Raw genomic sequence first — 15,772 nt, 5'->3', positions numbered from 1 at the left:
TAAGAGTCCAGAGCCAGATAGCAAGAACAAAGTTCTGATGGATTTTCCAGCAATAAAGCTGCTTGTAACACTAGAAGGCAGAAAGAGTTTCAGTGCTGCCGGCCGTCAGCTCAAGACTAACCACATTGAGCAGGAGACGCGTCGGGTTCATGGATCCAATGTCTTCCTCGATTCATTGCTTGTGGTAGGCGAGTGGGTCCGCCTGCTTACTTGCCTACTCGATCTGCTTACAACGTCCTTTTTCGAAAGGGAGTCCGAGTCGCAATATAGGCCATATTGTCTTTCTGTCACGGACGGAATGGACTCGCCACATTCAAATAACTTCCCCTCTCCCTAATCCTCACCTTCATGGCGCGCTTGGCAAGTACATATGTACCCCTATCTCTTACTGCACCGCGAGAGGCTCGCTAACCTCCGCGGCAATCATGGACCGGAGGCATCGGAGCTAAGTACACCCTGTCGACCACCTACCACCTTGATGCTCTGTAGGCACTGTGTAGCCCGCCGAGTTCGGGGTAGGATACATAAATATGTATTTATTAAAGTTAAATGTAGAAGTAGACTCGGTAAAGATATTTAGGTAAAGATCCATCATATGGAGCCCAAGTGCCTGGTCGTGTTTGGTTTGTTTGCTGACACACCACCAAACTTTGTATCCTTTGTGTTCGTCTGACCTCATAGAAGATGGGTATACTTATTCATGTAGAGCCGATGGCTGTGGGCATCAATATATAAACCACATCGTAGTCCTTTTTCAAGGAGACCACACCCGGCCACATCCTTCGCCATGAGTTCAGTCGACGAATCAACCACACCCCGCGAGCATCCTGATCCTACCACCGAACCCAAGAGATTGAGTGGCATCGCGGGCTCCGACGACAGCCACGACGACAGCGTTCATGGCGGTGAGAAGGTGGATCCGAGCACGGATTTCTTGGATTTCTTGGATCTAGAGTCGACGACGCCGCCCTTAGAAGAACTCGACGGCCAACCTAGGAACACCGGTTCACATTTCCCTCCGTCCGACTCCCGCGATAGTGATCAGACTGATGGAGTGCCGGTTGCTAATGTGGCTGACATTCCGGCTCCAGCGGGTGCTAGCCCGGTCAAAAATTCCACGCGAGCTGATGGCACGCCGATGGATGCTGATCCGGTTACGTCCGGTACGTTAACTGATACAAATTCTCGTTCCCCACCCGGACGATATTCCAGGCCTGCTGACGTTGCAGTTGAGGCTGGTCCGTTAATAGGTACTGCGCCTCGAAGGGGCAAAAGTCCATCTGAAGAGAGTGACACGAAGCCGAGACGGAGTACAAACCCTTCGCGAAGTCAAACCAACTGGTCAGCTGTGATCGAGGTGGAATCTGATCCGGAAGACGCGAACTGGGATGACGAGGAGGAAGAATCACTCACCGGGTCCTCTGAAACCAGCGACAAAGAGTCCTCGGAAAGCAGCGACGAATCTTCAAACTCGGATTCTCAGATCTCATCGACCTTGCAGGCTCAGTTGCCCAAGCCAGCCGGCAAGGGTAAGGGGCCCGCGGAACCGCTTTCCTATCATGCGTTGAGTCTCCGCTACGCAGCCTTGGAGGATCATCGGAAGGAGTATACCCGCCAGGCCCAAAAGGAGATCAGTCGCTGGGAGGACAAAATCGAAAAGTTGAAGAAAAAATCGTGCCAGAAGTCGATCGCCTTGCGCAAACTGAAAAGGCGACAGAAGAACAAAGACCGCAAGATAGCCGAGATCCATCAACGCGTTCAATCCGAGCTCCAAGATATCAAATCTCAAGTGGAGGCCGCCGGGAACACCGACTTGGCCGCTCAAATTCGCGAGGCTACGGCCCGAATCGCCCAGCAAGAGGATGACATCAACGCGCTCCAGAACGAAAACGTGATCCATGCTTTGATCAAATTGGACTTGGAAACTCATATAGAAAAACTTCAGGCAAAAAAGCGCGCATTGGAATCCAACCCGAATGATCTCTTGCGACCCTCTTAATCTTTGTAATTCATGTCCTATTTTTTTTATCTCTGTACTGCGTCTAAGTTCTTGGAATATCTATTCCATGTGCTCAGTTTTGATATCTGACTTTCAAACCGTATGTTCTTTGCGTATGATGAACAGCTATGGGAACTGGTCTTGATCTTCTTCTAAATCAATATATGAAAAAATTGAAAGTCCTACAATTGTTTGCTCCCTATGCAGTACTACAGCTATTAAAATTCTGAGGGGTTTTCCTGCTTCCACTAACAAAGCAAATCACGCCTAAGATATCTACTTGAAATGATGATCCAAATTTCCAATCTTGGAAGGCTTTCCGATGATTGAGACCATACTTTTTCCTGATATGCTTCTTGTGATGTTGAAGATGGCTGCTTTGTTAGCCAAGTCTTCCCTTGTTTTTATTTCTCCTTTCTATCACGTGTATCTCTTCATCACCACTCATACAATGGCTTATCCTTCCACGCACCATGTTAGTGTTTTAACTCAGTCATAATCTTTTCAATTCAACTGTGTCATACTGCTACAGAACATCTGCACCAGTATGTGAATATAATCTCTTATACTGTTGAGGTATTGTATGTATATTTTCTGGTGGGATTATCATTACTATAAGCATAGCTAACAAAACAAAACAAACCAAAAACTTCAAAAATAAGTACATGATTCCCGGGTTGAACCAAGTGAAATAAGACAGGTGAAGACTGAAGGGACCACGTTTAGTTTGATCCTGTCCCCCGATTGTTTTGTGGGGAGGAGGAGAGGAAGGTAGACGGGGTTCGGAGAGCGGAGAGGAGTGGGCTGCGTTCCGAGTGTCCCGGGCCGTCTTCCTGTCCTTCGCCGTAGTCTTCTGAGCCCAGCAAGCCGTCGCGGGTGCGCTTGGCGCTTCCCGCCGAACGGGCTAGCGGCTTGCCCCAGTCGTCCACCCCGTTGGCGTGTTGTTTGATCTTCCAGAGCACGCATAGGACGAGCAGAATGCCTTGTAAGATGCCCTGTGATGTTTTCAAGAATAAATAAATAAAAAGTGAGATCAGCAAGAGAGCTTTACGCTGTACAGTCAGGATGGAAAATGTAACGGACAGTGACGAGGTAGACGATCCAGGTGGTCCAGTTGAGCCCAGGACGAATGGCCAAGGAGTAGACGAATAGGAAGCTACCCGGGGTCTGGATGAGCATCATCGGGATGGAGAGTGCCTTGACGAGTTTGGCCTGGAAGGTTTCCTTGATCTGAGGGAGGTATTGGCAGGCTGCGAGCAGGAGGCTGAGGATGCCGGAGGAGGAGGCCCAGATGCGGAGCAGTCTGACGGTGGGATGTTCGGCGGAATGGGATGGGGGTGTCTGGACAGGTTCGCCAAGGGAGGCCTTGGGTAGGAGGAGGAGCAGGCCGAGGGTGACAAGGGCGGAGAAGAGGAAGTGGATGAAGACGACGAAGGCGAGGACAAGCGAGATGGTGTATGCCTTGGAGAGGGTCAGTGGGGTGAACCGGGTGGCTGAGGGAGGGAGGACGTTGGAGGGATCGAAGGCAGATGAGTCGGAGCTCGCGCTGGGGAAGGTGGTGCTGTGCTCTGAGGTAGTCGAGGGACTGCTGGCGAGACTATCGTGGCTAGAGTGTGAGGAGACGAAGTCTGAGTTGGGTGGGATTCGTTTTTGATGAGAGGATGAGGGTGTGGATCGGTGGTTGTGTTTGAGGAAGAAGCGGGATAGGAATTGGGATGAATAGTTCGTTGCGCGGTCCATCAGTGGCGATACTGCTCTTTCCCGGGCTTCGACCGGGACGACTCGGCTGTATTTGAGATCGGGCGGGAAATAGATCAAGGATAGAATCAAACTGAATTGACCGCCAGCCAGCAAAAATGAGTTTTGTGTGTAGCGTAGGGAGGTAAATTGAATGAAGAGTGACTTACATGACGTTGAAACAGGCCCATTGGAGGAAGACTTGAATGATTCCGAGTAACGATTCGGCGCATTCACCGGGGCTCTGAGTTGAAGCGAATATCAGTGCATGTATCAAAATGGATTGTGGGATGGACTGACCAAGACTTGACAACAGCGTACGAGGCCCCATTGAAGGGTGACGGCGTTGACGAGACTGCCGGTGTTGCTGGTGGAGCCGAGGAGTAAGAACCAGGGGCTGATTCCGGCCGATGATTTGGATGAGATGATTCGGTAGTGTTGAGGGAGATAGGAGACGAGTATTCCGAGTACGATGACGATCGATAGGGACATGCTAGTTGGGTCATGTTCGAAGTGGCAGGAATCTCGACTGGGACTGAGGGGTGGCACGTCGGTCAGCAGTCAGAATCTGGCATGCAGAGATGTTCGGGAGGGGGTGCTTAACATCTGATCGAGAGTTTGATGGTGGGTTCTGTTGATGGTGAACGAGTTGAAGAGTTGGAGGAGCATCGTGTCCGGATGGTTAGAGTTGCGAGATCCAGGTGGGGTCAGGGGGGAGGCTAAGAGCATCTCCAGCGGTCCCTGGATCGCGCAGACCCTGGGTCACGGCCCTGGACCACATGTAACGGGGTATCCCAGGCTCGGTCCACAGCGGACTCGCCAGAAATCGAGACCCGACAAGAGGCTGGACCAACTCGTCGTCGGCAAGACCACACCTTGCCCGTCAAGCCACACAAGTAGATGACCAGCTCCTGGTCATCCTTTCGATCCTCGGAGTCAAACGCCCGGTCCTCCTATCGATGACCGGCCATGCATCGATCCCGGTCATCGATAGGATGACCGGTCATTATATTGATGCCGGTCATCGGTCTTGATGTCCGCTCATTTATGTTGATGCCCGGCCATCGGCCTCGATGACCGGTCATGGGATCGATGACCAGTCATGGGTATCAATGACCGGTCATGGGTATCAATGACTATTGATGCCCGGTCATCGATAGGATGACCGGTCATTGATACCCATGACCGGTCATCTTATCGATGACCAGTCATATGTGGGTATCAACGACCGGTCATCCTACCAATGACCTGATGTGAGGATGGGCCGGTAGGTGATGTAGCGTTTGGTGTAGCATGCGTGGGGTGCGAGGTGCGGCCCAAGAGGGCCGAGTGTCGGGTTGGTGCAGACTCGCCACAAGTGGAGGGCTGTGGCGAGTTGAGGCGACTCGGGAGGCATTTGGCGAGTCGTATAGCGAGTCCGTTGGACCCCAAAAACTCGCCCGACTCGCTAAATTGGGGTCGCGAGTCACGCTTTAGCGAGTCCGTTGGAGATGCTCTAACTTAGCCAAGTCCCTCCTCCTCGGGGGAGCGAAGCGACCTCCGAAAGGGACCCTCCTTCGGAGGGTCCCTGCGGGACAGCGTCCCCCCTCCACATAGAGAGGGACTTAGTTAAGTTAGGGGGGGAGGGCACTACAAATAGTACAGCACCGAGGCCGGACGAGCACCCCCCAGATTTAACATCACTCAGGACTCAAAAAGAAAGCACATCAAAAATAATCAACACATGGATGGGAAATGGAGGACCTCCTGTTGGCAAAAATGCTTAATCTGGCCAAGGGAAGGCTAAACCTTACCAAAGAACTTGCCATCAATCTGGAAACCCAGATTTAGCAGCTAGGCAGATCTAGACTTTGGGACAAGACAGCCTAGATTTCCCGGCAAAATCTGTGGAAGTTGAGTGAGATCAAGTTTTCACCAGCAAGCAAGGTTTAGCGGCTCAACAAGAAGTCTTCCACTCAGCAACTGATCACCTCCTTGATATGTATGTAAGACTCCTGTGAGGCTTTGCCAGAGGGATACATGTACAGTGGGTGCACTGAAGTTTTTGGCACCACATTTTTCATTGCAGAAGCTGAGGCCACAGACATGAAGTCATGAAATTACAGGGGCAGAAAATAAATTCCCAAGGATGAATATGAAAGAAAAAAAGCAGAACATACTTACTTCATGCACTGTGGGGGTTGTTGTCTCAACGTCCAGCCCCCAGTGCACGCTTCCACCACGGCTTTTTGGGCACTGCAAATTCCCCCAAAAAACAGCTTGCTTTTCTCCAGATTGTTTTTTGCTGAATTGAAAGCTGAACGACCTTTCATATGTTAGAATTCTGCCCCATGTCCAGAAGAGGGTTTATTTCTTTTTGTTCCCTTTCTTTCCATCAGGGCCCTACAGTCAACTAGGCCCTCTTTAGGCCCCTTTTCCCCCTATGTATTTCATCTGTTCCCTCATGAAATACAGACCGCACTTAGTTCCAAGCCCACAGTTGCTCCATTGGAGACTTCTGTTCTGCTGTTCTGAGTCACTGAGCATCCTGTGCTCTTGATCTTTCCAGCTCATCTCTTGTCAGTCATAGGCCTCTGGCCATATTTCTTTCATCATAAGCCCCCAAAAATGTAACTGTCATTTGGGGCTCTCCTTGACCCTAGGGAAAAATGAGAAGAAAAAATCCTATTTTAATCTGGGAGGCACCAGTAATGCAGCTTCCTGTGAGCCAGTAGCCACAAATGTTTTACAGTATAATAATGCATGTGCAAATTCATGACCTGAACATTTTCAGAATTTTACCAAGCTTTTTTGTATGTCAAATAGGTATTGCTGTGATTTAAGCATGTTGGGCCAGCAATCAACTCCCTGGTCTCCTGAGTGATGAGTGGGCATTATTATTAGCTTGATTAAAGCTTTGGAAGCTTTTCTTAGCTTTAAGGATCCAACATGCCCCCCTTAGACAGGTATATCATTGAAAAGAGGAAATCATTTGTCCTACTCCCATTCATCACAATTGAAATGAATTACATTCTCCCATTCCTTTGCATCCTCACTTTTCTATTTAAACCAATGCGAACTTATTTTTAGAGCAGGATAAATGCTTCCCTAAGTGGAAAGCATTAAAGTGATAGTTACCTTCAAAATATGCAATGAATATTGGTGGATTGGTTGAAGGAAGGAACATCAATATAATCATATTCAAAATGTGAATAACGGGTCTTGGGAATGCATTGGCCAGAAGATCTCCATGCCAAGGGAAATTCATGCAATACTGTGTTGATTGGGCAACAGAACAGAATTAGTTGAGGTTGGATTTTGATTGATCAAAAGGAATCAAATTGGAAATTGTATGAATATACATCATGCTCAATGGCATGAAATCTATGTGTTTAGGTGCCAAACACATACCATACAGGCACCTAATCACATAATCTCTGACAGACTTGGACCTCCCAATCTACACCTGGGAAGTTCTTTGACAAGGATATCTCGAGGAATCCTTGTGGATTCCCCGTAGTGCCCCTGCGCAAGGTTGGACCAGCGGCTGCTGGTTCACACGTTCACGTGCTCTCCACCAAGTAGATCACGGGGGCACCTCGTGATGGCCCCAAGGGTTCCACAGATATTTACAGATATGTACACGTGGAATCCACGTGGCCATGTAGACGGGCGCTAAAAATGTGGCGGGATATCAGGCTGTCAAAAATTGTCATTAGCAGGACTCAAACTAGACACCAGCAAGCAACCATGGATGTAAGGGAGTGCTACACAACCACCTGTGGACCTTGTAATACATACCCTGTAGCCTAGCTCAGACGCACAGCTGAGCTAAGCTAGAGGGCTATCCCCCGCTTCATTTTGCCAACTGCGCGGACCACTCAACCTCGCAGCCTCCCGGCCCACTTTCCCCCCCAAGTCCACTCATCCGCCTCCCATCGCACCCGCGCCACCACTTCTGGATATACAGCCCTTGCGTACACCACCTGGCAACAATTCACTTGACTCATTACGCGTCCTGCTCCTAAGCATGTCCAGTGCTCAAGCTCCCCAGCAGGATCCTCACCCCCAAGAATCAGACATTGAGCCCAACAAAATCTCAAGACTAGCGGTTAATACTAGCAACAATGTAAACACCATTGATAACCCAGCTCCAGAAGAAGAATCCAACAAGAGACTCACCACTCTTCCTGACAATGTGATGATAGAAATGGCTGAGATGGAGCTTGATGCCCTGCGCGAACAAGAGGCTCTCTATGCGACGGTCAAACGGCTCCCCACGTACCTGAAGGCAGAAGTTAACAACCTTTACTATGAATTTCAGCGTCAACTTCATCTCCTTGCTTCAAGAATCAAATCCACACCACACTTTTTTATACGCACCTTGGGCAGGTCAACCAAATGCGAGGTGCAACCAATTATGATAACTTCTGTCGTTTTGACCCAAAGGCAAAAGAAATTTTTGCCCAGAGTCAGTCGGAGCATTTTCAATGTTATTCCCTTATCACAGAATCTGACAAACTTCTTATCCACCCCATGCTTTTTCAGAGGGTGTCCCCGTCAAGCAGCGGTGCAGAGAAGTTGCACAGGTGTGGAATGCTTTTGACTCCAAAACTAAAGAAAAGTACAAGGATCTTGGATACATTGAATACATCCGAGGCAATATACCATTGGAGGTTGTGAACAGTACAATCCAGACTGCTAGACAAGCCCATGTTGCTAATACAATGCTGAACCTTGGATCAAACCAAAAAATCATCCAATTTGTACAAAATTGGATTGCGGACACACACAAAGCCATGAGTTTTAGCTCTTGTTACCAGGAGGATCATCATATTTGCTAATCAACTCGCCTGTGACTACAATTTTGTAGATGAACCAGCTTGCCGCAGCCCATAAGATCCAGGGCATGTTAATTGTTGCATCTGCTTGGTCTTCTGGCAACTTATTTGTTCAGGTTGGCACCGAGCTTGGCCAGAACTTCCTCGGCATGCTCATGGCAGGCAGCAATCCACTGGCAAAGTTTCATACCTACGTTGCTGGTATGGCTGCTGTTGAGGAGATCTCAACTGGAGGTGACCCAGCGGCTACTGAAGGCAAATCTGACAAACGCAAAGCTAATGTCATTGAAGAGACACACAAAGAAGACGATCCAGCCCAGGTACCACCCAAGTATTGCCTCAGTGAGTAAAACCCATAGAACACTGTTCTTTTTGACTGAATATCTGATGGTGTCTACATCAAAACCAGCACCCCTTCGCAACAACAAGAAGCTTATTAGTAATCAACTGTGAGATCTCCTCAGTAAGTGCTTTTATTCATCTGGTTCAATGATTTATACTCATCAACATGGCTGTTTTGAAGATGCTTCTTGTGGAAAACATTTCACACACTGGCCAGGTACACATCTGATCCGTGAATTGAACAGCGCCAAAGTTCAGTTAAAAGTCAAGCAAAACCCCACCCAATTTCAGGCAAAAGAATTGTGGCAACCTGTCAACACAATGTTGATCAACCCCTTGCAAAGGATAATTCAAGCTTTTGGAAAAGGATGGATCTTGTTTGAATACAAACCCGAAGGCGTGGACAACACCCTCAAGAGCAATTCAGAAAATCCCCCTCCACCAAAAAAATCCCGACTCAAATCTTCTAGAAAGAAAACAAGAGGTGGTAAAAGCCGCCAATCTCTTGAAGATGAGAGCTCTGCCTCCGATTCCGGCTCAGAGTCAAATGACGACAACATTACTGGTCTTCTTGATAGTGGTGAAGACAACAATGAAGGTGATAATAGCAATGACGAGTTCAATGAATAAACATTCATGTTTTCTGGTTGCCAATGTTTTTTCTTGTTTTCTTCACCATTGTTTTACTCCTTCCAATGTTTTTTTTTTTACTCTGTCTGAGCTCAATCTAATTATGAGCCATTTCTTCACCACAAACATAAAAAGGGTCTGCTTTTTCCATTGTAAGATGATTTCATCAAGATTCTTGTACCACTCTTGGCCTCAGAGCAGCCCCACAATCCAGGAAATGTCAATCCGCAACATAATCTTGAATCCTTGATCCACACTTAACCTCCAAGCAGCCCACCCATTCAGGGAAGTAAAAACCTGTGCCATGAGCTCAATCCATGTCTCAATTTAATATAATCAACCCTGCTGGAAGCCCTGTCAGGTGTTGTGAATCTCAAAAGCAAGCACAAGATGATATAAGTCCAGAAGGGTTTCTCTGTGGCTTATCTTGCCCAACAGGATTCAGGACCATCAAGATTATTGACATCAGAATGTTTCCAATTGAAAAGCTCCAGAAATTGATCACCAAGGTCCCCATCTATTACGGCTATTGCATTTCTGACTGTTGTGGAACTTCTCACGGGAAGGGAGATGAGCTTGAAGTTGAAGGGGTTTAAGCTGCTTGAAAGGCCTTCTAATAACTCTAAGAGAAGGCATCAAAAAGAAAAAAGAAAGTTGTGATAAGTTCTTTCTTCCTGAAGCACAGCAAATACCAGTTTTACTTTTCATGTGGCTGTGAAAGGCCCATCCTGTGATATTTCCACCTCAATGAAATTTTTTACTTTTCATGTGGCTGTGAAAGGCCCATCCTGTGATATTTCCACCTCAATGAAATTTTTTACTTTTCATGTGGCTGTGAAAGGCCCATCCTGTGATATTTCCACCTCAATGTACGCGCGTACATCAGGGTGACTATTAGCAAAGTGCAAAAAGGTTAACTTGCATGTGCACATGTGAATTTTGAAAAGCAAAAAAATACAAAATTCACTAGATCATTTTTGTGAGGAGGACAGGATATATGGCCAAAGTGAATTGGCACCGCAATCCAACCTTGACTTAACTCAGACTTTCACCCTATTAAAACAGTTTTTTGTCATTTTTATCAGCCAAATTCAAATTAATTCCCGCATTTCCAAGAAAATGGGTTTCAATTTCAATGACTGCAACATTACCACATTCCAAAAATCTAAACCCAATAATACCAAGTCAACTTTTAGTTTAATTTTGTACATCAGGGCATATAATGTGAATTACAAGAGACCCATTTTTTTGGAGGAATTACTTTTGAGAATGGGAATTTTGCTTTGCTATCCTTAAAAAGCAGTAAACAGGAGCAATTGATGAGTTGGACTTTGGTGAAATATCATTTCATCATATTTCTTCCTACAGTTGTACATAGAAAACAAAAGAATTCTACACAACATTGTGTTGACTTCCAAATCAATTGTGACTGACTTTTCACTAACTTCTCCATCCAATTTACTATTTTGGGGATGGGTTACTAATCCACATCAGGCTCACATCCGACCAAAACTCACATAAAATTCAGCTCTGACACTCCCTGGGGAGTGGGAACATATCTCCCCTGGTGTATTAACTGTGCTGGAGACACTGTTAACACTGCTGCACCATTAAATGTGCCGGAGAAACTGTTAACACTGTTGCACTATCAACTATCCCAGAGACACTGTTAACACTGCCGTAGGAACTATTAACTGTGCTGGAGACACTGTTAGCACTGCCGTAGGCGCTATTAACTGTTCCAGAGACACTTTTAACACTGCCGTAGGCACTATTAACTATCCCAGAGACACTGTTAACACTGCCGTAGGCACTATTAACTATCCCGGAGACACTGTTAACACTGCCATAGGCACTATTAACTGTGCCAGATACACTGTTAACAATGCCGTAGGTACTATGAACTGTGCCAGAGACATTGTTGACACTACCTGAGGCACTATGAACTGTACTGGAGACACTGTTAACTGTACTGGAGACACTGTTAACTGTACCGGAGACACTGTTAACTGTACCGGAGACACTGTTAACTGTGCCAGAGGCACTCAGTAGCACAACCCTTTCCTGGGGTGAGCTAATGCTATGCAGCTCAACATGTACTCTTTAGAGTGTATTCTGCCAGCTGTAAATGTTTGATGCAATTTTTGGCACCACAGCTAAGGTTTTGGTAGATTTCCTCAGTAGGAAATCCACCAAGTTAGAGCCAAAATAGCAATGTAATGAAGTTGTTCCACGCAGTGTCTGCTACTTTTGTGAGTCAGAAATTCAATTTTTGGGAGTCAATTTTTCAATTGCCTTTTAATTCTACATGTGTATAAAAAACATAAAGATTGAAGCATATCAATCTGGAGAGGCTGAACCTGATGTAAGTAGCCGGTTTAGGAGTGTTAGAGCATCTGCATCTGTGGCTAGATTAGCCTGGGCTAACTAGCTCGGATTACAATTGGAATAGGCTAATCCAATTGGCCATCCGCATTGGTGGGGATTAGCAGGTCCAAGGCCGTCGGAGGTTAGAGCACCCGCATTTGGCACTAAGTTAGTCCGGATTAGGGCACTTAGTCCACCCCCGCATCCACATGAGCTTGGATCAACTCGGGATCAACTTGACCCGGAGCTCCGTTTGGAGCTAGTGGGGTCTACATGTAGACCCCACTAATCCTTGGATTAAACTCAAAATGCATATTCAACATGCTCATAAGCATGAGCTCCATGTGTTTAGGTGCCAAACACATAACATACTGGCACCTAAACACATAACCTCCAACAGCCTTGGACCCGCTAATCCCCACCCATGCAGCATCCAAACCAAAGAGGTGGCTTACTTGACACAAAAATTGTATAAGACTCTGCATGCAGTATGGGAATATGAAGTGTAGGTTGGCACCATTTGGGAAATCTTGTACACAAGCTCTTTCACCAGGAAAATAAAATAGTCAGTTGATGACAAGTGACATCACACCAGCTCCAGCTAGCTACCCACCATCTATCCAATATCTATCCACTATCTACCCTAATCTCCCAACAATCTACTCACCTTCCAAAATTTACCAAGGAGGTCATGTTCAGTTTTTGATGAGCTCAAATGATCCTCAGTTCTGTCCAGCTGATACTCAGATTTGGTACCCAGCTCATACTCAGCTTTTTTGATCAGCTCATACTCAGCTTTTTCACGCAGCTCACTCTCAGAATTGGAATAAAGCCTTTTGACCAGTCCTTGCCCAGGTGATGCTCAGCTTTGTACTACTACTTGCGCAGCTGGTGCTAAGCTTTTTACCAGTCCTTGCTCAGCCTTTTCCTAGTCCTGTCCCAGCTGATGCTCAGCTTTGAACCAGTCCTGGGCCAGCTGGCCAGCTGATCCTCAGCTTGCTGAGTATCAGCTGAGCCAGACCAGGAAAAATATGGGAATCAGCTTGGACAGGACCAAAGCTGAAAATCAGCTAGGCTAGGGTCAAAGCTGAGCATCAGCTGAGCCATGGCCAAGGCTAAGAATCAGGTGTGCCAGGGCAAAAGATGATCATCAGTTGGCTGGTGCCAAAGCTGAGCATCAGCTGGTCCAGGGCAAAAACTGAACATCAGCTGAGCCAGGGTAAAAGCTGAGCATCATCTGGGCCAGGGCCAAAGCTGAGAATCATCTGGTTTTGTCACATTGAGTGCTTTGATCCTGACACCTGTCATGTGAGCCCTAGATGTGCTGGTGGAGAGGAGCAGCATTGGAGCAGTGTTGGAGCTGAAAACAAATCTGTGTCATGTCACTTGCCATCAAGTGACTACTGTTTTTTCCTGGTGTTTAGTCCTCCTTCCCTTGATCCTATTGGCTATGAAAACACTGATTCCATCTATAAAGCAAAATTCTTGGACTGTTGGAATTTTGGAAGCCTTCCTTGTTACAGCAAATTAGCCCTCCTAGAAAGCAAGCTGCAGTGTGAGGGATGAGAGTGGTTTGCAGGATTTGATCTGTTGTTATTACTAAATCTCAGATTATCAATTTATGTTTTACCACTCTCAAGTACCATAAAGCCATTCCAAACAATACCAAGAGTTAGGCATGATATTAAGGCCCACATGTCAGTAACCCCTCAACAATTTTTTTAACAATTTGGGTTGATATGCTTGGTCTCAATTCTTCTTCAGTAGCCAGGCAGGTTTGTGTTCTATTAGTAATGCTATTTTTATCCCATTTACAATTGAAATTTTGCAATTATGTCAAGTTTTTAGATTCTTCTTGAAAGTAATACTTTTGGTTATGAGAATTTGCGTAGAATTCTTGATAAAATTTGATACAAATGGCACAAAGGTTGTTGGTGTAACATCCTTGTGGGCTGTGTATTTTTGTACTCATAGTTCATTGTTCAGGCAGATGAGTTGCCCCAAACTTCGTATTGCACCCCCACACATTTTGCCATCCACCATTCTCATGCCTCCAAAATCCACTCAACAAAGAACTGACCAACGATCCCAAGTGAACCGTCCGACATTGATTGCTCGAAGAACTAGCCGCATTAATCCTTTCCGCCATGAAACACCAACGGCACGGTCGCTTTGCGAGAGAAATCAGGCCCGAAACATGTGATCTCTTCAAAGATTAGAGGCATTGCATCGCGGAGAACTTCCAATGCCCTCATCCTCTCGTGCTCTCAAAGCTCACCTTTGTTCACAACAAGCTGGCCAGACCTCGAACCTTGCAAATTTCGACATTGATCCAACAGAACCTTTGCCTCAAGCTCAGTTATGGGACGACTCAGATCCAGCCGATTGGGAAACACTTGAAGAACCCACGCGACCTATAACTTCTCTTACTCAACAAATCTTATATTTCAACTCTGCTCAACAAAAGCAACAAATGAAAAAAACTGGGATAGAATCATACCCCAACTTCATTGGGTTTATGTGTGGCTCAAAGCAAAGACCGGAAACTGGACCTTTGACAATTCATTTGACTCATGGGAGGATCAATTATGCACTTGCATTCAATTCAACTTCCGAATAATTGATGTGGTGGACATCATGTGTAGGTGAAAGCTCAGATTTTTCAACAAACCAATGCAAAATCTCACTGATCAGATGAGTGCCTAAATAGGGCAGAAGCAAATCAGACAAAAGTTCTGCAAGTGTCTTCCGGATGCGGTCAGATTGCTTGAAACTGGCTACATGGGCAGCTCGCCGGTCCAGCCACAGACAGCCTTTTCTATTTGCCTGTTGCAGTTTCACAACTTAGCATGGCAGTGGTGTAACGTTGCCATATTGCCGTTTACTGAAATGCTAGCAGGTTGGCTTGAGGAAAGATCCGAAAGGTTGCTTAATGAGGAACGCACCAAGGCAAGTAATTTTCATTTACTCCTCTTTGCACTGGATTCTCATAATTATCTGGCGGATAACATCATTAGCGGCGAGAGATGCGTAAACCTTTCTCAGCGGCGGTGAACACCTTTCGTCACATGCTCCAGAAAACCAACAATTTGGTCAACACTGCCCTTCAGCTTACAAAAACACAGGTCCTTGCAAGATCCTCCTGTCCCGGGTGCTTTGGGCCAACACCGGAGAACGACTCATATGCATCTCGATCATCTCTCAAGAACTCGCTCATCATCTGCTTAGATGGAAATTTTCAGCACAGGTGTCATGCAAAAGCTGGTGGGCAAGCAATTCCATTGGTAATACCACCAATCTTCTTGGAACCAGAATCTGTCGAGAAAATGTGGAGTGAGATTGAAAACCTTGGCAGACCCGATGTTGTAAATAAACCTTTCACATAAAATAACATAACATAGCCTCCTCCCAATGCTGATTACAGTGAATCAAGTCAGATCCATGCTCCACGTCACACAAGGCGGCAAATGATCAGCGGAGTGAATCGACGTGGAAAGGTTGTGACGATACCGGCCTGATGGGGTGTTGTTGCCGCCATGACCAGGTTGTTTCTCTTGCTAACATCCAAAAAAGCGAGGAACAAAGGTCTTTTCCGGTAGCAATTTTGAAGCAACTCTTTGAGGATATCGACTCCAATTGACCGGTGGGTGTGCTTTACGACATAGGTTGCTCATTGCACAAGTTTCTCAAACTTGTAGGCCTTTCTCTGTAATTATTTCTGACTTGGTACTGGAACTCATTCACAGCCTTTATCTAGCGGGATTATTTTGCATTTCCGCACAAAAAGGAACAGGTAAACTTTGGGACTTCAGTATTCCATGCATACGTTCATGAATGGAAATGCCAGGTAGAGTATAATCCCCGATTTAAAAAGGGT

The 15,772-nt window shown here is 46.3% G+C and overlaps 3 protein-coding genes across 3 annotated transcripts; 2 read left to right on the top strand and 1 right to left on the bottom strand.

Annotated features, from left to right (window-relative positions):
• Positions 1-787: 787 nt before the first annotated feature.
• On the top strand, positions 788-1,999 carry PtA15_11A636 (uncharacterized protein; the record flags this gene model as incomplete). The annotated part of the gene is made up of 2 exons (XM_053161565.1): positions 788-1,163; positions 1,251-1,999. The coding sequence occupies 2 exons, from the start codon at positions 788-790 to the stop codon at positions 1,997-1,999; spliced, it is 1,125 nt and encodes a 374-aa protein (XP_053025499.1).
• A 722-nt stretch (positions 2,000-2,721) lies between these two features.
• On the bottom strand, positions 2,722-4,405 carry PtA15_11A635 (uncharacterized protein; the record flags this gene model as incomplete). The annotated part of the gene is made up of 5 exons (XM_053161564.1): positions 2,722-2,994; positions 3,083-3,830; positions 3,907-3,980; positions 4,037-4,271; positions 4,341-4,405. The coding sequence occupies 5 exons, from the start codon at positions 4,403-4,405 to the stop codon at positions 2,722-2,724; spliced, it is 1,395 nt and encodes a 464-aa protein (XP_053025498.1).
• Positions 4,406-7,745: 3,340 nt separating this feature from the next.
• Positions 7,746-9,528, top strand: PtA15_11A634 (uncharacterized protein; the record flags this gene model as incomplete). The annotated part of the gene is made up of 4 exons (XM_053161563.1): positions 7,746-8,012; positions 8,589-8,898; positions 8,966-9,005; positions 9,144-9,528. The coding sequence occupies 4 exons, from the start codon at positions 7,746-7,748 to the stop codon at positions 9,526-9,528; spliced, it is 1,002 nt and encodes a 333-aa protein (XP_053025497.1).
• Positions 9,529-15,772: the final 6,244 nt, after the last annotated feature.

The sequence above is a fragment of the Puccinia triticina genome, chromosome 11A (assembly GCF_026914185.1).
Source record: "Puccinia triticina chromosome 11A, complete sequence".
Classification (NCBI taxonomy): Eukaryota; Fungi; Basidiomycota; class Pucciniomycetes; order Pucciniales; family Pucciniaceae; genus Puccinia; species Puccinia triticina.
This window is presented reverse-complemented; position numbering and strand designations above follow the sequence as displayed.